Source organism: Myodes glareolus, chromosome 4 (assembly GCF_982192425.1).
Source record: "Myodes glareolus chromosome 4, mMyoGla1.1, whole genome shotgun sequence".
Classification (NCBI taxonomy): Eukaryota; Metazoa; Chordata; class Mammalia; order Rodentia; family Cricetidae; genus Myodes; species Myodes glareolus.
Genome location: NC_142029.1, coordinates 64,717,047 through 64,740,696, shown reverse-complemented (window position 1 = coordinate 64,740,696; position 23,650 = coordinate 64,717,047). Strand labels below are relative to the sequence as shown.

General features: G+C 42.8%; 1 protein-coding gene across 1 annotated transcript in view; it reads left to right on the top strand.

The window, feature by feature from the left end:
- Positions 1-23,650, top strand: part of Col6a5 (collagen type VI alpha 5 chain) — a 109,974-nt gene that overhangs the window by 63,116 nt on the left and 23,208 nt on the right. Inside the window, exons 26-35 of the mRNA XM_048417478.3 lie at positions 840-890; positions 1,012-1,047; positions 3,572-3,634; positions 5,223-5,285; positions 8,785-8,820; positions 8,919-8,955; positions 12,881-12,892; positions 13,485-13,972; positions 19,323-19,416; positions 19,910-20,557. Coding sequence (XP_048273435.3) covers positions 840-890; positions 1,012-1,047; positions 3,572-3,634; positions 5,223-5,285; positions 8,785-8,820; positions 8,919-8,955; positions 12,881-12,892; positions 13,485-13,972; positions 19,323-19,416; positions 19,910-20,557 — 1,528 coding nt within the window. The remainder of the gene's footprint in view (positions 1-839; positions 891-1,011; positions 1,048-3,571; positions 3,635-5,222; positions 5,286-8,784; positions 8,821-8,918; positions 8,956-12,880; positions 12,893-13,484; positions 13,973-19,322; positions 19,417-19,909; positions 20,558-23,650) is intronic.

Below are 23,650 nucleotides of genomic sequence, written 5' to 3'. Positions count from 1 at the left end.
AATGATTTTGTTTAAAGAGCCTGCCTTTGTATAAATCCTCATCCTCCATAGAAGGCTGCAGAAAATTTCCCAAAGGAAAAGGCATAAGGGAACTCCCATAACGCACAGTGAGAATCATTAAAAATGAAAGTAAAAGGATACTGAAGAATTGTAATCTGCAATGTCAAAATGCTGGAACTTTGTCAAGCAGCCATGGTCACCATGTGGTCTATGTCAACATCTATTGGCCATTTATAACCCATTTTTAAAATGATTTGTTTTAATTTTATTTATTAGCGTGAGTGCCTGCATGTATGTCTGTACCCCACGTGCGTGCCTGGTACCTGCGGAGGCCAGAAGGCATCCGATCCCTGGAGCTGGAGTTAAAGATGGTTGTGAGCCACCGTATGAGTGCTGGGAATCAAACCCAGGTCCTTTGCAAGAGCAGCCAGTGCTCTTAACACTGAGCCACTTCTCCAGCCCTATTTATAAGTCTTTGCGTAAATTCCCCAGCCATATTTCTTTGGGATCAACTCTTAATTTGTCAAGTAAGAAGCTGGTCAATGTCCAGATTCAGTGTGGCTGTGCTTCTGCCTCTTGCAGTGGCTGTAGAGTGGAGCTGGCCAGAAAAGTAAGAGGGTTCACGCAGCAGGGGGTGAGAGGGCTGAGGCTGAAACTCAGAGGTAGGACCTTTGCCTGGCATACCTGAGGCTCTGGGTTCAATGCCCAGTACGGTGTGGGGGGGAAGATAACAGGAAGTGAAACCCCCTCCTCCCCACCATCCTTCACTCTTGTTTCCTAACACCAGACTTTCTATTGAGACAGCTTTGGAGAAACTGAAATTTACCTATTGCTTACAGGGAGATCATGGCATCCCAGGCTATGGCCAGACAGGACGAAAAGGAGTTAAGGTAAGTATGCAAAACAATCATTTTCCCAGTTGATAAATCAAACTTAAATATGCTAAGAAGAAATGATGGTGTAGGGGGAGTATCCTGTTGACTTATGTGTGTTCTCTGCTGACAATTACAGGGCCCAACAGGATTCCCTGGGGATCCAGGGCAGAAGGTGAGGTGCATAAGAATTGCTTCATTTGCTCTTGCTGTGGCCTTCTCAAGAAATGAGATGAAGCACTGGTCTGAGTATAGGGGTGGGTGAGGAGGAGTGGGATGCTGGTTGGTGGCTTCCTCTGGGCTTCACTAGGAAAGGATGGCTTAACCCCGTGAGTCTTTATGTTGGAAAAGATCATATTCTACTCTTTGTTGCCCGATGTCCCACCTACTTCCATCCCAACGCTCCTATCTCTACCTTGAAACTTTAACTTCCTGGCAGCCTCTCTGGATTAGTTCTCTGGCTTGGTGATCCCATTCACCACCTTAGTTATTGTTATTAATCCAGTATTATTTTGATTTTGGTTCTTCTCACAAGAGAATTCCACCATTCTTCTTTGTGGTCTCCTGTTTCCATCTTCTGTAAGTCGACTCCAGATATCATGCCCACAAGATATTTTATCCCTGAAGTATAGTCTAATTGTTAGGGTCCTGGAGAAGTCCCACAAAAGATCACCATACACGTATGCAGTCAGTAAGAGCGTTTATTATCCCAGCATGCTGAGGTGTTGCCACACAGAGACGAGATGGCAAAAGACCCTAAGAAGAACATAAGCACAGCAGAAGGGGTGGTCCTAGGGCAGTTAAGTCATTTTAGATATGATTGGCTTAAGCAAATGTCAATCATATTATTGCATTCTAATTGGCCAGGGCAAGCCAGAGGCTGGTCAGGGCTACAGTTTTCCATTTTGGAACAGGCTTGGACAAGTCCTAGGCCTTGTTTTTGAGCTGCTGTCTGTGGCTCAAGCCTAGCCTGGTACTGCATGTACCAGGCCTCCTCCTTATTGGGGCTGTTGGGGATTGTTCTTTGTTCATGACTCTTTCAGTAACTGCCTGGTTAGAAATCGAAACTGAGGTCTGATCTCTGAGAGAAGACGGAGCAGCCTGGTGTGGCATCTGCTTGATCCTCTCACTCACTAATTATAGTGTCCTTTTGATTTAGCATCTTTCAAATTCCTCATTGTCTATTAGATAATCTGTCTGCATGATGAATTACATGCCTGTAATTCAGCAGGAGCCGCCCTCTGTACGTCCGTGTATGCTAGGGCTCTGTACTCGGATTTCCCAAACCCTAGACCGGCTCTGCCCCAATCAAGATAAGAAGCTTGGGTCTAAACTGGAATATCTAGTGAGCCAACTCCAGGAGAACAGGCAGCTTTCAGAACATCTGAGAGTGTTCTCCGCTGATGAACTACCTGGGGCAGACGAGCGTTCAGGAAGAGATGACACAAATAACTCACAGAAGAGTTCTCATTACAGAGGATCAATTCTCTGATTTATTAACAAAGGGAGAAATATAACAACTTATTGATTGATATGAAATGAACATATTAATAAATAACTACTACTAACGTCAGGTTGATTTTCTTTAAATGAACCTTTGTGGTTTTGATTTATTTTTACATCTTAAGTTCTTTTTCTTTTTTATTAGTTCTTCGAGAATTTTTTATAGTATATCTTGATAATATTTATCCCTCCCCCAATTTCTTATAGATCCATTCCCCTTTCATGCCCACCAAACTTTGCCCCCTCCCCCATTTAAAAATCCCATCAAGTACGGTCTGTGCTGTCCAGTATATACATATAACTGTATAATATGTAGAAGAGTATCTCCATATAGCTGTATAATATGTAGAAGAGTATCTACATATAGCTGTATAATATGTAGAAGAGTATAATATGTATAAAAGTATAACTTGGATGGTGGCCTTCCAGTGGAGCAGGGTCAGCCTATCTCCAGTGACACCCGTAGAGAAAATAGACCTTCCGCCTCTCATAAGCTTTTGATTGCCAATAGCTCCTTAGCTAGGGGAGGGACTTCCTGTCTACTCTATGCTGGGTTCTGTCCTGGTGAGAGTTTGAGCAGGTCTAGTGCATGCTGTCACAACTTTTAAATACATTCTTAAACTTAAGACATGTAGTGTATTTGCAGAGGGAAGGGTGTTGCCACAGGAGTGGTAGCATTACAGATGTGCACCACTACATCTGGGTGATTTTAACATGGATTCCAGGGGAGTGAGCTCAGATCCTCAGTCTTTTGCCAGTAGCACTTTTTACCAGCTGTGACATCTCCTCACTCCAAGATTAATTTTTTTAACCTTTAACTTTTTTTAGAAGTAACTCATAGAACTAGGAAATTTTTCTTAATACTTTAGTTAGCCAATACTTCATGTTTTCTAGTATATTCTCTGGTTGTTTTTAGCTACTGGATGATTATTAAATTGATATTTATATATAAATACTTGAGTTATTAGCATATTGAAATACTTGAGTTATTAGCATATTGAAAATAGTCTTAAGAATATCTAACTGACCAATTATATCTGACCAATTGTTTAGATCTGAGTTCATGTCAAGATTCATTTATTGCCGTATTAGCCTTCATTATATGATGACTACAAGATCAGTTTAAATATTGATCAGAGAGAATTCTTCCATTCTTTCATAGCAAAAATTTTAACATCTTGATCTATCTGAATCAGGGTGACTCTGGAGATCCTGGAAGTCCTGGAGGACCTGGACCCAAAGGATTCAAGGGACTGACTGTAAGTGGCCTGTCATTCCAGATGGAATAAACATTTTTTTTATTTTATAGACCTCAGCTTTCTTACTGTGATAGTAAATATGGATTGTTGATTCATTCCAAGAGCATCTTGAAAGCCACTAGCTAGTCAGTGACCTTTGACACACCTTCTTAGGGCCTCTGTTTCCAGAATATCAGAACCGAACCTAATGACACACAGGGTCACTTCCGGCTTTGAAACTCTATGGTTCTGTGATTTTTTAGGTCTACATGGATCCTAGGGTGATTGGTTGTTGGAGAAATACTAATGCATTGCAGTCTTTTGGGATTGAAACTGATGGCTTCCCTGTATCCCAGGGGGCTGCCTGATGATGCCATTATCCACAAAAGGGGGGCGGGATACTGAAGTGTTCTGATTAGCAATGCAGAGTAGAATACTATGTACAAATGGCTGAGACTAGCATCCTTTTAAAGTCTGAGTGCAAGGTCACTGTCACTCTGGGTGTGGAAGAGATGTACTTCACCAGGCCCTTGGCATTAGGCTGCATATTGTTTGCTAATATATCTCCATCTTTTGCATTTGGGGAATAAACATAGTCCACTCATGTACCAGCTTGTATGTGAGAAGTCATTTTCATTATTTGATTTCAAACTATTTATTTATTTTTATTTTATCAAAAATAGATTTTTCATATAGTATATCCTGATTACACATATATTTATTTATTTTTATTTTATGTGTATGAGTGTTGACATGCATGTGTGCATGTGTACCATGCATGTGCCTGGTGTCTTTGGAGGACCAAAGAGGGCACTGGATCCTTTGGAATGGAGTTACAGATAGGTGTGAGAGACCATGTTGTTTCCAGGAATGAAACCCAGCTCCTCTGTAAGAACAGCAGGTGCTCTTAACCTCAGAGTCATCTCTCCGGCCCTTATTATTTGATCTTTATAGATAAAGGTTTTTGCACAATCTTTGTGTGCCTTTTCTTTACCATCAATCCCAGCTTATGACTACTGTAGATTTAAGTTTACAGTCAGCGTCAGAGCACTGTATGCCACTGAATAAAGGGGACAAGGGGGAAGTGGATGCTCACCAATGGTTAAGAGTTGATGACTTGTGTTACTAGCAAGGAATTTACCTGATTTGAATAAAGTGCTATCTTTTATTTTTAACTGTATTATTATTCATTCTCATCATTGTTATTTATGCCGCTGAGGGTGAAATTTAGATTTCAGGCAAGTGCTCTGACAGAGATATATGCTTCTGTTCAGGTGTTCTTCTAAAAACAACTTTTGAGAAGTATACCATCTCATTTAATCTCAGAACTCTTAGTGGGGGAGAGATGGCTCAGTGGTTAAGAGCACCTGCTGCTCTTGCAGAGGATCTGGGTTCAGTTCTCAGCACCTGTATGATGGCTCACAACTCTCTGTAACTACAGTTCTCGGGGATCCAATGCCATCCTGCCTCTGTGGATGCTATATGCACACAGTCTCTGTCTACAGATTCAGGCAAAACGCCACCACATGTAAAATAAAAAGAAATTTAATTTTATTAGCCTCGATGCACAGAAAATGTAGAAATTACGCTTGTGTGTTCCTGTTTTCAGCACTCTCAAGGCTTGAAAGGCGAGACTGGAAGACCAGGGTCTCAAGGCCCTCCTGGACCAAGAGTGAGTATATGTGGGAACTGACCCATGTGCAGTGGTTTCTGGTATACCCAGTGGAGAGGATGCAGAACTTCAAGACAGAAGCACTGGGCTCGAGAAGCCAGTCACTGTGTTTCTCAGTCTATTGTTAAGATGAAGATGACATGCCCCTGCCCTAGCTGAAAATGTAGCTTTGGGGATCGGACAACCGAGAGCAAACACTGGGAACTAAGTGCAACACAGATAGTCACCGTTAGCACGATTATCACCGAAACCTTTGTAATAGGCATGGGCTTGCCTTTGTTTCATACAGGTCTTTTGACGGAGTTGCAGCTTGCAAAGCAGACTTGCAGATAGAATTTGCAGAAACCACTCTAGTTGCCTTTTTTTGTCTTTATTTTGACTCTAGAGTGATTTGGAAATGTAACCACCACTCTGGTTCCATTATAAGAGAAATGTCATTTCTGGAAGCATCTCCAGGCAGAGCCAAACATGCTTCCTCCCCACGCAGACCTACATCTGTTTCACCGCTTCTCATGTGGTTGATGAGTCAATGTCTCTCCCCTCTCAAGCAGAGTCAGGGCAGAACTAAATACCCCAGCACCTGCTATGTGGAGGGAACCCAGACAGCACGGTAAAGAATACACGAAAAACTTGTTTTGTTTTAGGCACTGAAGAATTCTTGAACTTGGGATCTAGCAAAGCAAAGCTTGCAGATGGTTTCTTGGCCAAATGACTCCACAGGAGAATAAAATAATTATTTGTAAAGGATACTCCACTATACACGTTATGGCATGTAGGGGAACAGCTGATCTGTGGGCCAGTCTTCTCTACTCCCAAGTGTTCATCTCTTTCCCAAGTCCTAGGGTTGGAATGGAGGTGTGCCATATCATCTTCAGGCTTGAGCTTGGCTCAGCTGGTCTGAGTTGGGGTGTGGCCTTTGTCTCAGGTTCTTGGTTCTTAGTTTTTGTCAAGGACTTGCTTGGAGTCACTCTTAACATTTATCTTAGTGTGTGTTTGTATGTGTGTGTATGTGTGTCTGTCTGAGTGAGTGTATGTCTGTGTACCATGTGCATGCAGAAGACTGTGGAGGTCAGAAGAGGCCTTGGCTACTTTAGAACTGAAGTTACACATGGGTGCTGGGAACTGAACCTGGGTCCTCGGCAAGAGCAGCAAGTGTTCCTAACCTCTGTGCCACCTCTCTGGCTCCTGGAATTACTCTTAAGTTCTCTTTCAGGATAAATTCTTCCTACTTCTGACCATCTGCAAAATGTAGCTCCTACTTTCCACATCACCTCAAACCTGTTTCTCTGAGTGAGTGACTGTGCATTCTTTCCCGTTTTCTGTCCTAACTTGAAAGACTGCCAAGAGTCTAAGACTCTTAGTGATTTCTTTACTGGGTAGAATCAAGTTCAGCACATAGTTCTGGTTAAATCAGAAGCATACCACAGGCCACCTCAGCATTCATAGGACATTGAACTGCAATTGGATGGTTAAATAAATGTATTGCTAAATAGATGATGGATGGTTGATGGATGGGTGATAGAGAGATGATGTATAAATAAATGATGCATAGTTGATGGATGGGTGATAGATAAGTGATAGATGATAGATGATGGATGGTTGATAGATGGGTAATGGATAGGTCATGGATGGTCAGACGGGTAACTTGGTTGTCATTTAGGACAGAGGTTGGCTATGCTGATATTTCTGGTTAAGCATCTGGAAGGGGCAAGTGCCCAAGGGAATGCTTGAATTTGAGTATGTAGTGTGTTTTTTTCCCCCTGAAATGAACATACTAGTAAATACATTAAAAACCATGATCAACGAGGAGCCTGATCCTGGGAAGAGGAAGCAGAGAAGCAAGGGAAAAGACTCAAATGGAAGAGAACCAGGGTTGATGTCTTTCCAGAAGCCACCTCTTCTTTATCTCACCTAAGCTGCTGGTTTCTTTCTTTTTATTTATGAGATTCTATTATAATTACATTTCTTCTTCCTTTTCCTTTCTGTATATCCTCACATGTTGTTGAAGGCTGCTTGTTCATTTCCCGCCACCCTGATCTGAAATAACCACACAGAAACTATGTTATTTGCAATACTGTTTGGTCAATAGCTTAAGGATATTTCTGGCTAACACTTAAATCTTAAATTAACACATTTCCATTAATCCGTGTATCGCCACATGGCTGTGGCTTACCAGCAAGGTTCCAGGGGGCTCCAGCCTCCTGCAGGTGGCTACATGGCATCTCCCTGACTCTGCCTACTCTCTCTCTCTATATTTCTTCCAGTGTGACTATATTCTGTTTAGCCATTGGCCTAAAGCAACTTTATTCATTAACTAATAAAAGCAACACATATACAGAAGGACTTCCCATACCACTCCCATATATTCCTCCTCATTCTCTTTCAAACTTATGATCTCTCTGTTCTGTAATTATTATTGTACATATAAATGTATATATTCCTAATGTATATTATTACATATATTAAATAAATATATATTCCTAATACATATGATATACCTATACATACAATATGCATATATGTAATACATGTGCATATATACTTAAATATAACCTATTAAGTCTGTATAATGTTACTTGTATGCATGTTTTGGGGGCTGACTATTTAGATTGGACAGCTATTTAGTGTTCTTTCCCTGGGGAAAACCACCTTTCCCACTCCCAGATTTCTTCAGTTGTTTATGATTCTTTAGTCGGGTTGAGGCCTCATGGGCTTTACTCCATTCGCTTTGGTATTCTATTCATTTCACCCTTGTTCCATCATACTTGGGCAGACGTATTGGTGAGACTTTATGGGTGTATCGTCTGACATTACAGAGAGAAGTAATCTCATAGTAAATTCCCTCCCCAGCTATTGATATTCCTTTGTTCCTCAGTCTTGTGTCATTTTGCATGTATACTTTTCTTTTGTGTAAATTTTATCTGCTATGCAATTGCCTTTGGTTCTTTTATATATACCGAGACTTATTGCCTTTTGCATTTTAAGCATCTTGATTTGTATTGCATGCTCAATACATCCATCTCCTTTGTTCTACCCTGTGAAGAAAGTCTGTTATGTATAATTAGAAAAAAAGGAAAATATAATTTAAAAAGACTCCTTTAGAAAAATCTCTTCTAAGGATTGCAGTTTTGTTTTGTTTTGTTTTGTTTTTGAGGCAGGGTTTCTCTGTATCACAGCCCTAACTGTCCTGGAACTAGCTCTTGTAGATCAGGCTGACCTCGAACTCACAGAGATCTGCCTGCCTTTCTCTCCCGAGTGCTGGGAATAAAGGCACGCACTACTACCGCCTGGCAGGATTGCAGTTTTAATACAAACGAAAATAATATACACCCTTGATAGGAGTGTAGTAAGTGCAATATAATTGACCTTCCAGATAGCATGGTACCCAACCATCTTCTGTCATTTTTGCCTCCAATAAAGGAAGAGGTGTTTACACTTTTTAAATTTTCTTATTAAAAACTATAGTTCACAAATAATAACTTGCTCTTTTCCCCCTTAGGGTCCTAAAGGCACAGCAGGGCAGCCTACGTATTCTGTACGTATCTCTTTATTCTTGAAAACAAGGAGAACCATCACTGTTCGTTGGGAACTTCACTGCACTCATGTTTGCTCTCTCTCTTCTAAACTTTGCAGAACTGTGATCTGATCCAGTTCCTGCGGAGCCACAGTCGTGAGTATCTGGGTATTATAGTCAAGAACATTAGTGGTTGGCGAGGACACTGGGGACTGAGTGTAGAGTGGATCTGTGGAATCAGGAGACTGACCTCTGGTGAGGAGCTTTTGTTGTAGGATTGCTTTGGGATTGGAGGGACATCTTACAGTCAAAGTTGAAGAAAAAACATAAGCTCACATTATACATACCAATCCAAGTTCCCACTCTCTCCCCGCCTCCCATTCCCTCCACTTACCCTCCCCATCCACTCCTCAGAGAGGGTAAGGCACATTGCTTTGGGGAGGATCCAAGGCCCTCCCTATTATATCTGGGCTGAGCAGGGTATCCATCCAAAGAGAATGAGTCCCCAAAAAGCCAGCACAAGCAGTAGGAATAAATCCTGGTACCACTGCCCATGGCCCCTCAGTCTGCCCCAGCCATGCAACTGACACCCACATTCAGAGGGACTAGTTTGTTCCTATGCCTATTAGCTCAGGTAGACTATTTCAGTGGGTGAACCCATCATGGTCTTGACTTCTTTGCTCATATTCTCACTCCGCCCACTTCTCAACTGAACTTGGGAGCTCAGTCCAGTGCTCTGCTGTGGGTCTTTGGCTCTGTTTCTGTCAGTTGCTGGATGAAGGTTCTATGATGATATTTAAGATATTCATCAGTCTGACTACAGGGCAAGGCCAGTTTGGGCACCCTCTCCTCTATTGCTTAGGGTCTTAGCTGGGGTCATCTACAAGTATTCCTGGGAATTTCTCTAGAGCCAGATTTCTCGCTAGCCCCATAATGGCTCCCTCAATCAAGATATGTCTTTCCTTGCTCTCATCTCTGTCCTTCCTCCATCTCAACTATCCTGTTCCCTCAAGTTCTCCTTGCCCCCCTTTTCTCCTACTCTTCCCCTTCCATCCTCCCGTTTCCTCCCACCCCTATGTTCCCAATTTTGGCAGGTGATCTTGCCTATTTTGACTTTCCAGGTGGATGTATATGTTTTTCTTAAGGTTTACCTTGTTACTTAGCTTCTCTAGGATCATAAACTATAGGCTCAATATCCTTTGTTTATAGCTAGTATCCACTTATGAGTGAGTACATGCCATGTTCATCTTTTTGGGTCTGGGTTACCTCGGTCAGGATGGTGTCTTTTAGTTCCATCCATTTGCATGAAAATTTCAAGATGTCATTGTTTTTTACTACTGAGTAGTACTCTCATGTGTAAATGTGCCACATTTTCTTTATCTGTTCTTCAGTTGAGTGGCATCTAGGTTATTTCCAGGTTCTGGATATTACAAATAATGCTGCTATGAACATAGATTAGACATCAAAATTCTAAATAACCCAATTAAAAATGGGGGTACAGAACTAAACAGAATTCTCCACAGAAGAATCTTAAAATGGCTGAAAGATACTTAAGGAAAAGTTCAACACCTTTAGCTATCAAGGAAATGCAAATCAAAGCAACTCAGAGATACCATCTTATACCTGTCAGAATGGCTAAGATAAAAAAAAACACCAATGATAACTTATGCGAGAGAAGATGTGGAGTAAGGGGAACACTCCTCCATTGCTGGTGGGAGTGCAAACTTGTACAACCACTTTGGAAATCAGCAAGGCAGTTTCTCAGAAAATTGGGAATCAACCTACCTCAGGATCCAGTAATACCACTCTGGGCATATACCCAACAGATGCTCAATCATACTACAAAGACATTGGCTCATAAGGTGTTATGCAATTAGGAAGAGACAATATGCATATGGGAGATAAGACCAGCTTAGGGGCTCATGAACTAGCTCCATTATTGATATGACAACAATAAGCAAAATTATGGGGGGCAAAGTACTCAAGGGATTGACCATGGGATGTAGATTTAGTTGATTAATTACTTAATTATTTAGATATCGGAGTCACTCAAGTGTGGGTGGTCCCTGACACCACAGAGATAATGATGCTCCTGAGGTTGTGAAACTAGAAACAGAGCCGAAGGGATGAATTCATGAAAGTGAGGACGGAGAAGGGTCAAGGTGCATAGAATGGAGTCCCAAATCTTTGTAAAAGAAAGTTGTCAGAGAGGAAGATCCGAGGTGTTGGGTCGGAGCACCAGTGTAAAAGCATGAGGACCTGAATTTGGATCCCTGGCATCCACATAAACCACAGCTAGGCACTTTGCTGTGCACATAGCGGACATGCCACAGTTGTGCACATCTGTGTCTCCAGCACTAGGGGTGTTAGAGAAAGAGGATCAAAGAGTTTGCTACTGGCCACTAGCCTGCATAAAAGAAAAAAGTGAGCTCCAGGTCCATTAAGAGACTCATTCCCAAAGAATAAAAATAAGGCAGAGAGCAACAAAAGAATATCTTCCCCCCCCACCCTTCTGCATGTACATGGGTGAGTGTCCCTGTACATATACATGCGTGCATGCATGTAGATTAGGTGGAAGGGTTAGTATGAAAGACCTTAAGAGCTAGAAGTCTCTTCAGCACAGGAGAGGAGGCAAAGAGGAGCAGTGACGGGGTGATCAGTCTCTCTAGGCATTGCCAGCTCCTCAGGGAGACCCGGGATGAGAGGAGGGGGTTGTTCCTGCAGAGTTTGAGATTTGGAGAGAGAAGTGTTCCCAGCATTGACTGAAAGGAGTCAGCCTGTAATTAGCCAGAGAAAGGGTAGGTGGGTTGCATAATCTGGTAGAGAGAGTGGGTTAGCACTGAGCTCCCACTTATAGAAGGGAGATAAAAGTTGGATGGCAGGCCTTTGTGACTTGCTTTAAGGCATCGCCAAGGCTATGTTGAGGTTGGACCCTGGGCTCGCACCTGTGCATCCCCTTTCCGGCACCAGCTCTTTTTCACCTAGGGACTAGTACCATGTTCTAAATGTGCAGCTGGGACTCTCCCCTGAGGATAACATTAATTTAGGAATATGAGGCAGGGGAATGATTGATTATAGAATAGGAGGCTGCAAATGGTTAGTGCTTTGAGGGGAGCCATAGAAAGAGAATTTGAAGAAAATAAATAAACGTACGAAGCAAAGTGAAGTGATTTCTCCCAAAGTCACCCCACTTTGTAGACTCAAACCTACATGGCCTCACAAAATCAATACATGGAAAGATGTTTTCAGCTTTGAGATAAGGAGGTTGTAGGTTACACGTGCTCCTTGATGGCTGTAGGGATCTCAGTGACCACAGGATTAAGTTAAACACTCAGTGTTAGGAGGGTTGCCATGAGGGCTTGTGTACCATGGACATTGGTTTGTTGCCAGTGTTAAAGAACTTAAAAAAAAGAAGAGGAAGATGGGGATGATTCATTTGCTTCCCAGGAGGAGACTATCAGGCCTGGGATTTCTTAAAGATCCTCCAGCACTTCCCTTGATGTGCCTGAGAGTTACAGTAAGACCAGATGCTGCCCTGCTCGCAGAAATCCTGGGGGAAAGCTCTGGGAGTGAAAAATAGCTGTCTTTTTAATCAGAGACAAAGTTTATCTGAAAACCCTCGCCCCCACAGTTCTACAAATAGAGATTCCCAAGGCATTCATCAGGAATGAAGATCAGACGCCATATTTTAGCCTTGTGTTGCTGAATGAGTCTCCGAAGGCTCTAAGATGAGAGACAAAGCAAATTGGATTTCAGCTATCTGGCCATTTAATCAGAGCCTCATCTAGTTGGCTGCTATGACAAGTCATCAGCCTTTCAACTTCGGCTGCAATTCTGCTGAAGTCAGCCAGCCCTAGTTCACAGGGGCAAATGGTCAGAAATGCTCCCAAATCAACACAGCTCTGTGGACAGCTCCCTGATCTTTTAACCATGGCTCCCTGAAACTTAGACATTAGCCTCATTTTAAGTGAGGACCCAAATTTTCAGTTTGTTTGGGATTCTACTGTTTAATTTTTTTGGTCCATGTTCCTAAAGCATAATCGATTCATCTCTCTTTGTCTTTTTCCTTTTTTCAAAACAGCCTGTTGGAAAGGTGAGTGTTTTGTGTACTGTTCTTGATGAAATAGTTTCTGAATTTTGGTAAGACCAATTTGATGAAAGCCCTTCTTCCCCAGGAAAAAAGGACTTCCACCTTTTATGCAGGCTTTTCTTTTACTGGTGACTGTACCTGTACACTGGTTAGTGTACATGGTCAGCAGTGACCCTACTGCCCCTCACTATTGTTCTGTCTAGGGCATCCCCATTTTCTACTCATTATTTTACAGAGTAGCTCCTGACCTTCTAGGAGGCAGGATGGACTGGAGAATCAAGAAATAGGGTTCTAACTCATCTATACGGTCCTCTCCCCCCCATCTAGGATGTGCTCAGTGTTCTGCCTCTCTCTGACCCACATTCCCACCTGTCATCCCACCAAGTGCTGCCACGTATGAACCTTACCCTGCCTAGGGCTGGTCTTGTTAGGACCTAAACTGCAGTAAGGATGCCTGAGTCCTTAGATCCCTGTATGACACCACCACTGTTGCCTGGTGTTTACCGTGTCTGAACCAACTTCACTGGTGTAGAGGGTGTGGGAATAGCTGTGACTTAGTGAGATCTTTGAATAGTTTTCCTTTTCATTTTCATAGAAAAGTGTCCTGTGTATCCAACAGAGCTGGTATTTGCTCTGGACCAGTCCTCTGGAATCACAGAAAGAAGATTTAATGAAACAAGAGACATCATGACTTCCATTGTCAGTGACCTCAACATCAGGGAAAATAACTGTCCTATTGGAGCCCGGGTTGTTGTGGTTTCCTATGACTCAGACACCAGCTATCTCATCCGTGGGTCTGACTACCAGAGCAAGAAACATCTCCTTCAGCTTCTTTCCCAAATAAAATACCAAGTCCCCCAGAAAGCCAGGGACATTGGCAACGCCATGAGGTTTGTGGCCCGCAATGCTTTCAAGCGGACATCTTCAGGATCCAACGTCAGGAGAGTTGCGGTGTTCTTCAGCAATGGCCAGGCAGCCAGTAGAGAGTCCATTCTCACGGCCACCATGGAGTTCAGTGCCCTGGATATCAGCCTTGCCGTCTTTGCTTATAATGAAAGAGTTTTCCTTGATGAGGCTTTTGGGGTAAGAATCTCCCTTGTTCATGTTAAGATGATGGCATAGGTCAGGCAGCGTGACAGTGACAGAGTCAGGGTGGTGGAGTGGTCTCTTCATCCCCCTTGCAGTTCCTAAAGAACCAGCAGCAGGAGCAACAGTCTATCTGACCCTGCTACATGCCAGGCCCTGGAGCTAGAGCGTCATGTACATGCTCCTGTATTCACAAATCATGGATGTGGACACATGTGCAATCTCCATGTTAAAACTCAGAGAACGGAGGCCTGGAGAGTTCTAGGGAGAGATTAATTTCTTCACAGCTACCAGGTGCCTAACCAAGATATTAACTCAGGTCCCTCTGAAATAAAACTGTGTGAGTGGGTGCTCTGCTGACCCTCTGTTGTCTTGCACTTCTCGGAATAGCCACCTGCTCACTGTTGTCCATCAGACAAAGAAGCTTAACCTGTAATGGAGAAAGCTCAGGGGAGCTCTGAGCTCCTAAAATGGTACAAGATATTTAATATCTATGAGTATTTTTCTCTAGATTGGTTCTTTCATTTTTGGACCCACTATGTTAAAGCAATCAACAAGACAGCTTCTCTGTCTTGCTTTCTTATCCAAAACAAAACAATCTATGAAAACCCAAAACTATAGATCCTTTTTGTTTACCATCCAGTGACTTTCAGTGTGTTGATCACTTGTGAAACACGTGTGTGTTAGCATCCTCATAACTGACAAAGCCCCTGACAGGAAGTGACTTAAAGCAGATCTGTAAGGATGCAGTTTGTATGGTGGGGAAGCATGAGGCAGCAGGTCACCATGGCATCTGCAGTAGGAAGAGCAAAGATGACAGGAAATGGGGTCCAGAAGCAAACACCAAGACCTACTGCCAGGGACTGATTTCTTCCAGCAAGGCTCCACCTCCTAAAGGTCCACCAGCCTTGCAAAGTAGCACTGCCATCTGGGGGTCATATGTTTAAACACAGGAGCCAGTGGAGACCATGCCACATCTACAAGAGGCTTCTGGAGCTGGGTGAAGTCATCTCATTGCTCAGGAGGCTATAAAGATCTCTTCATAAGCATTGCTGGGCAATGCTAGTGCAAGCCTTTAATCCCAGCACTTGGGAGGTAGAGGCAGGCAGATCTCAGTGAGTTCAAGGCCAGAAAAAAAGTGAGAGGGAGTCAGCTTGCTCCACACACATATGCATGTACACACGCATACACACACATGCACAAACACATGTGCACACACACACATGCATGAATACATGCATTCATGCACATGCACACATATGCATGCACAAATGCATGCTTGTGCTTGTGCACGCGCGCGCGCGCACACACACACACACACACACACACACACATTTTCTGGAAGTAGGAGCCACAAAAGTCTCTGATAAAACAGATCTTAGAGGTCAAGGTCCCCTGGTTTATCTTTTTAGGCTTTCCTTCCTGCCTAATTTTTCTCTCTGCAAGAAATAAGTGACATCTCTGCTCTGAGAACTACATCTAATTCTAGAACAGGAGAAATCTGAAGGATATCAAATTCAATTTATAGTCTGATAGGGCCATGCCCAAACCCCATGGAGACCTCACCTAGAAGCACTCCCAACTGCTCCCTATAGAAAACTAACCCAGTGATATTTCTTATCACTCTGCTCCAGTCACTTCATGTATACCCTGCCTCTGTGTTCCCCTTCATCCAGAATGCCTTCTTCCTCTTCCTTAAGCCCTCTCTGTGTACTTTGCAACTTTGGAGTTTTATGCATGTTTTAAAAAATTTGTCATTATGAGAGGCTGGAGAGATGGCTCAGCAGTAGACAGCATGTAATATTCTTACAGAGGGCCTGAGTTCAATCCGTGGCACCCGTGTCAGGAGCTCCCAAACACCTGTTACTCCAGCTCCAGGGGATCAGGTGCTTCTGAGTCCCACAGGCATCTGTGCTCAGGTCCCCATGCCCCCCCCCCAGATACACACCCATACATATAATTAACATAAAAATATTTTTACTGATGTGATAAAGAATATCCTATTATAATAACTATATTCTATATGGAGATAAACATTTTTGTGTGGTTTTGGGCAGTTTCACTTTTCTGAGTCACCTCATGCTCCTCGTACCATTTCCAAATCACTTCTTTTGACAAATCTGTTGGAAAACACTACCTCATCTTCATCTCTGTGCTCTGCCTCAATTGGAAACCAAATTTGCAGCATCTCCTGATGTTCCAGAAATTTATAAAAAGTTGCAAGTTTTAGATTGAACCTCGAGAAGTCTGTTCTCTGCGGAGTTTCCTCCTGTGAGCTGAGCAGAAAGAACAGTTACTGAGCACCTAGACATTCCCCTAATGTGTTAGTTTCATTCTCACTGGAGGCTCTCTGTCTGCTCTAGATCATTCGCTCCCTTCTGCCAAAGCCTTCTAATCAAGAGAGGAAAAATGTCATTTTCCTGGCCCAGCTGCTTACTTTAGTGATGACCCTATTTCTTAGCTCCCTATACAACGATTTCTCAGGGAAAAATGCCTGTTTGCTATCCACAGCACCTCTTCTCACATTTCTCTCTCTCTCTCTCTCTCTCTCTCTCTCCCCCTCCCTTCCTCCCTCTCTCCTCCACCCCCATCTTGATATGTTGCTTAAGTTGAATTAATGGAGACTAGAAATGCTTTTTCTTCACCGTCCTGGAGGCTGGGGCTATGCACAGGCCACCGCCTGGCTCTAACATTCTTTCTTGAGCAAATCCTATTCACGGGTTCATTCCTACTCCTGCCCCCAGAGTGCTCTTTTCAGTCAACAGTGTTCTCAATATACTTAGGGGCTGGTTCCCACACTCAGCCCATATTATTTATAAGCACTGTTAAGACAACTGCGGACCCTGCATTTTCTTGGAAACATGTTTCCCCACTGACACCTTACATGAACAAATGTCCACTCACCTCAAATAGGACACCAGTGACAGATGGAAGTAACAACTCACCCAAGTCTAGCTTAGTGAACCAATGAGTTTATTGGGCTTACTTATGGGTACGCAGACGAGTGAGGGCTGTGGTGGTCTGAATTAAAAACATGTCCACTGTAGGTCAGTTGGATCCTTGGTCCCCAGCTGGTGACACAGTTTGAGGAGACTGTGAAACCTTTAGGAGGTACGGCCTTGCTGGAAGGAAGCCTATCAATGGGTTGACTTTGGGAACTTGTACCCTCACCCCACATGTAGTTTGTCTCCTTTGTTTAGGGTTGGGATAAGATCTCTTAGCCTCTTGCTCCTGATGCCTTTCTCCTGCTTACAGCCACGTCACGGCACCTTGTGGACTCTCACTCTCTGGAACCACCAGCTGAGGAATTGTCTTCCTTCTCTATACTGGTTTTGGTCATGGTATTTTTATCACAGCAACAAAACATAACTAATCCGATGGATTAGGCCCGGGAGCGTGGGTGAAGGCTTACTTACAGGTGCACGGGTGAAGGATTCCTTAGAGGAGTGTGGGTGTCACCCAAACTGCTGCATCACTAAGTCATCTCATCCAGATGTGGATGAACCCTCCCCCATGACTGCATCAGTGAGGTCCCTGTTCAGTTAACGGCTCACTTCCTACACAGCTAGCACCTCCCACAACCATAGACTGGACAGAATTACATACAATTGGAATAGGTAATGAGGACAGAAGTGTCTAGAATCTCCAGTGAGGGTCTAATGGCCCTCTCTCCCCCACTTGCTCCTATCAGGAAAGTCAAGAGGTCCAACCCCGCAGATAGTCCTTTGTGAGTGGTCACAGCTGCTCTGACTAAGATGGTAATGCGTGTTACACTGAAGGTCAGCCTTCCACTGGTCTTGTCTTCCTGGCTGTTCTCTTACCCCATTGGCTGCCCCTCTCAGTTTCTCTTTCTGTCTCGCTTTCTAGGTGAATTTCATTTAAACAGTACCTAGCATTTCCCACCTTCACTACCCTACTCCATTTTCAAGGGAAATAATTGCTGGTCAACATATTAGGTAGTTTACTTATTTTGATGTTTATGATAGGTCTCTCCCACGAGAGTATAACGCAAAGGTGTTTCATCTGCTCTGTTTATTTCAATATCCCTACCATCAAAACTGTACCTATAACATTGTTGGCATCCCATCCATATTTGCTGAATCCAATCTATATTTGTTGGATGCATGAATAAATGAAAGTAGAGCATGTAGTTTGCTCCTGCGAATCAATTTCCTTGGGTCACCGAGTGAGCATGTAGTTTTTAGATGTGGGACCGAAAACGGTCAACTGTAGAGTAAAACCCAGATGCCCAAGTTCATAAGAGAGAAACAACATATAACTCTCATCCTAAGGTGGAAATGATTACAAGTATGTTCAGACATGCAGCACTTTAAAGAAGGGCAGAGGGTGTGGCTTTTATAATCCTTCTGTGATCTGAGAGAGGGGGAAAAGCAGTCCTGAGCCTTGCTGTGGATTGTGGGGTAGCCTCATCACCATCTGGATGTTCCTTTCATTGTGATAACAGCATCTGCTTTGCATGGGATCATAAAAATAAATGTCCACAAATTAGGTATTGACTCAGTGAATTAATGCATGACTATTGCATATTGCTCATTTTGATGAACATTAAAGCAAAACAGTAATCAAGAAACAGAACGAGAATGAGGGTAGTTGCTGTGGAATAATCCTTCTGTACACTGTGAAAATGTGTTGCTCTCGTTGTTAATAAAAAATTGACTGGTCAATGGCTAGGCAGGATTTTGGGAGCAGAAAAGATGCTGGGAAGGAGGAGGGCAGAGTTGGGGGAGTTGTGAGCAAAGCACAGATGAAGCAGGAGATGAACATGCCGTGCTGAAAGAAGGTGCCACCATGTGGCAGAAGGTAGATGAGAAATATGGGTTAATTTAAGTTATAAGAACAAGATAGTAACAAACATAAGCGATTGGCTAAGCTTTTATAATTAATATTAAGTCTCTGTATGGTTATTTGGGGAGCAGCTATAGGCAGTCATGGGAGACACAATGGAGGAGTTATGAACAAGAATTTTGGATAAACACCATGTCTTCAGTCTATTGCCGTTTGAAATAAACTTCATTGGAGTTTATGATTGAAAAGGTTCATGTGACATCAGGAAGTTGGACCTTTTTGATGGGGTGCAATAGAAATGGTATCATCACCTAAAGTGGCTGATAGAAACCTACCCATGGACATTTTCTGAAGGAGTCAACTTTATAAGCTGGTGATCTGTGTATCCTATCAAGGATTGTGCAAAGTAATAGTGATGGCAGACATTTTTCAAGCTTTTCCTCATGATGAGCACATAATAATAATAATTTCTCAATAAAGGCTAAAATTGTACAAACAGCATTTGTTTGTTTTTTTCAATTTCAATTTCAATTTTTTCTAGTTTGATGACACTGGGACGTTTCAGGTGATTCCGGTTCCTCCAGTTGGGAATTATGAGCCCCTGGAAAGGCTTCGGCGCTGCACACTTTGCTATGGTAAGACCGCTGGGGAAGGTTAGGTTGACTGTGCAGGAGGTTTAATGTCTTCCCAGGGAGTTATTGAGCTGGGCTTTCGTGGGAGATTTCTATTTATGATGGTCGGTTCTATTTTTAAGTTTTAGAAAATGCACTGTGTCAGAATTCCAATCTCTAATGTTTGTTGAGTTTCTGTAGAATGTGAGAACTGGGTTTGGAAACTACCTACTGGTGTAGTCTTTCCTAGAATAGTGTTGTAGTTTGTACTGAGAGCCTTTAGACCTCTGAAAATACTTTCTTCGGGAGTTTGGACATGATTGTGAACTTCAGGGGCACATGTCTTTACCATAGACCCCTGATACTCGCTGCTAGTTGCTACATTACTTGGACATTGACCTTCTTATTCATTTAAATGCTGTGAAATAGAAGTATTGATATGATCATAAATGCTTAGAAGCTCTCAGTATTTTATGCTAACACAGATCCCAAGATGTATCTCTCTGTGTGTTTTCAGACAAGTGTTTTCCAAATACTTGTGCAGAAGAGACTTTCTTTCCTGAAAATTCATACATGGATGTAGCGTTGCTCTTAGACAATTCCCGTCATATAGCCAATGATGACTTCCAAGCCATGAAGACATTGGTGAGCTCAGTGATTGACAACTTCCACATCACTTCAAACCCTTCAGCCTCGGACAGGATTGCTCTGATGAGTTATTCTCCCTCAGAGAATTCCAGAAAGAAGAGCAAGGTAAAGACAGAGTTTGAGTTTACAACCTACGACAACCTATCCATCATGAAGAACTACATCCACACTTCCATCCGGCAACTAAATGGAGATGCCACCATTGGTCTTGGCCTACAGTGGGCCATGGAGAATCTCTTCCCAGGAACCCCCAATCCAAGAAAACACAAGGTCATCATTGTGATTTCAGCTGGAGAGAATCATGAGGAGGAGGAATTTGTGAGGACGGTATCTTTGAGGGCCAAATGTCAAGGCTATGCCGTATTTGTGGTTTCTCTGGGCTCTACACAAAGAGATGAGTTGGAACAGTTAGCCAGCTACCCACGCGATCACCATCTGATACAGCTCGGGAGGATGCACAAACCAGATCTGAATTATATTGTGAGGTTTCTGAAGCCATTTGTATACTCTGTCAGACGTAAGTCATTATTTGGTTATTTTCTTTTTGGAATAGTATTTGTATTTATATTTGGTAGTAGTATTCATAACCTAAGATCAATATCATGAAGTCTATAATGAATCCAAATATATAAATTAGGTAGTGATTGGGGCCAAAGGCGGAACATATCCTGAACATAACCTGTTTATGCCTTGGGTGTAAGATCACGGTGAGACCTCGTTATGGTAGAACATCTCTTGCCAAAATCTGTTCAGTAGGAAACACAGAGTGACTGGTGGTAGTCTTCTGAGCTGTACTTGTTCAGCCTGAAGATGTCCTCACAGCTCTTAGGAAGTAGGATTTGAGCGTTTAAATTAGTTTACTTTCTAATCTCGGCACATAGTGGAGAACTGTGTGAGAATGTGATGACCCAGCCATGTCCCATAGGACTTCTAAAAACCTGGAGGCAGCTTCCTGTTCATCAGGGTTAGGGTGGAGCCTGAGACTGTCTGTCACAGGTACCTGAGAGATGCCAGTGTCGGGGTTCATAGATCATACTTGAAGCAGCATGGCTGCAATCCTGTGTGCTTCGATGTGTTCCCCTTGGATATGGGCCAGCCAAGACTGACCAGCCAAGTTCAGAAATTGAGAGTAAGCACTGTAGAGCTTTTAAAGAAAGTTGTCAATGATTGCTAGAGTATACAAGTGCATGGTTATCGCCATCAGAAACGATAGTGAGCAATAGTGTCAGCCTGCCACGGTTTAGAAGTGGCACCTCATCCGTTACCACAAACACTGTAAGAAAACACTTCCCTGGAGAAATAGTTTGTGTGTTCCCCCCTCTGTGTGCATGTGTGCATGTGTGTGTATACATGTGTGTGCACATGCATGTGTGGTGCATGTACACGTGTGTGTAGTGTGTGTGTGTGCGTGTGCATGGTGTGTGTGTGGTAATTTGCCTCCAGGAGATAGTTTGAAATTCCCCAGACAGTTTTTGATTTGATTCTTACAATTTTCATAGTGCTATTAATGTTAAGCAGGTAAAAGTTAGAGATGCTATTACCATTATAAAATTCATAGGATGGACAGCCAGCCCTTTCCTCCAAAAATAAAATAAAATAAAATAAAATCCAGCTCCCAAATACCAAGAACCCTTTGTTGAAGAACCTTTGTGTTAGTCTGCCTAATACTGAATTAAATACCCAAGGCAATTAATTTATAAAGAGGATAGACTTGTTTCTGATCATGCTTGTGGAATTTATTGTCCAGAGTTGTTGTCTGAGGTTTCTGGGTGCCATTCTGTTGACTGCGGTTTTCTATCCCCTACCCGGTTGTTGGGGTTTCTGTCCTGCCTGATTTCCACAATAGTTAAGTCCCAAAGAAATCACACAGAGGTCTACATTAGTTATAAACTAATTGGCCCATTAGCTCAGGCTTCTTATAAACTCTTATAACGTATATTAGTCCATTATTCTTGTCTATGTTAGCCATGTGGCTTGGTACCTTTTCGGTGAGGCAGTCACATCGTGCTTGTTCTGGGACTGGGTCATGATTGCACACTAGGACTTCCTTCTTCCCAGAATTCTCCTGTTCTCATTGACCCGCCTCTCTTTCCTGTCTGGTTGTCTCGCCTATACTTCCTGCCTGATGACTAGCCAATCAGCCTTTATTTAAAATATAATTGACAGAAAACAGACCATTGTTCCACCCCACAGAGTCGGGTAGCCTGGTTGTTTGTGCCTTTGGCACATCATGGCTGGGGTGTGGGGGAGAAAAAATTTGCATCCACAAGAAACTGGGAAACAAGACAGAGGAGAAGGGAAGGGGTCCTGATGCTCTTTCATGGGTATGCTGCAATGGCTTAGGAACCTCCCATTAGGCCTACCTCCTAAAGAGTAGGCTAGCTCCCAATAACTCTGCCCTAAACACCAAGTCTTAACCTCATGGACTTCTGGGAAACATTTATCTAATAGCACTGTCTTCTGGAAGATTCCACAAAATGGAGTTGAGTTTGTTTTTTCTGGGACTCTCAGGTTTAGAACGAGATTTGCACCCTTTGTTTCCCTTGTGTTGAGGATGAACCCACAGCAGGACTAGTATCCTAAGGGTGTATTCTCCACTGTAAGGAGGCCCCTGCCTGACTCCTATAACTCATATTCAACTGTTGAACCTATTGCCCATCCTCTTGGGCATGCTAGATTATTGCCTTTAAACCTAATGGTCTCATGTGAATGTCACAAAGACAGCTCAAAACAATGCTTCCGAGCAAATGTTGATACCAACCCTTCCACTGGATTAGAATTTTTTTTATTTTATGGTAACACTTTCATATAACACCATATGTCACAGGAACGCCTGTGCAGTAGACTGCTGGGTCATCCCCAAAGAGCTTCTCATCTGAAAGAGACTCTTACAAAAACTAAATATTTAGAATCTTAACTTCTTGACTAGAGGCATGGCTGTCCACCATAATACCCCACATAGTGCTGTCTTTTGAGTGGTCCAGATGGCTGACAATGTAGCATTTTGAATAGACTCAAAACACCTCGGATCTGTTCCTGCTGGGCTGGGCAGTGAGTTGCAATTGAGCTAAACTGATCAACGTTGACTCCCACCTTTCCCGTCTTCCTGAACACATTTCATCTGATGGAGTTAAATGGTTGCTCTTGCAACTTCTGGTCCTTTGAGAACTTTTCCCCAAAGTGCCAGCCCCAGATCTGTTCACTTTTGCTTTTTTGTATACAGAGGTAACAGCGGTGTCCTGCTTCCTCCTTCCGCCAATAGCCATTGGCAAATGGAGTCTTCAGAGACATAGTCTCATTTCAGACAAATAGGAAGAAAAGCATATCCCAGAATCAGAGAAATAAAACTATGAGATGCTTTCTTAGATCTTAGATCTTCAATAACCAAGGGCCTTGTTTCATTAAAATTTGTTTTCCTGAATGAGAGGGAAAATTATAGACCACAGCACTGTGCAGCCTGCAGGCAGTACAGAGAGATTAAAGAGATGTATTGTGTTGACAGTAAGTTAAAAATCCTTTTTCTCATAGGAAATCAGGGTTTATTGGTGCAGAAGCAAAGAAATAATATCATGGAATAAGACACCGTCTTTTCTATGTTTGAGCTAGTAGT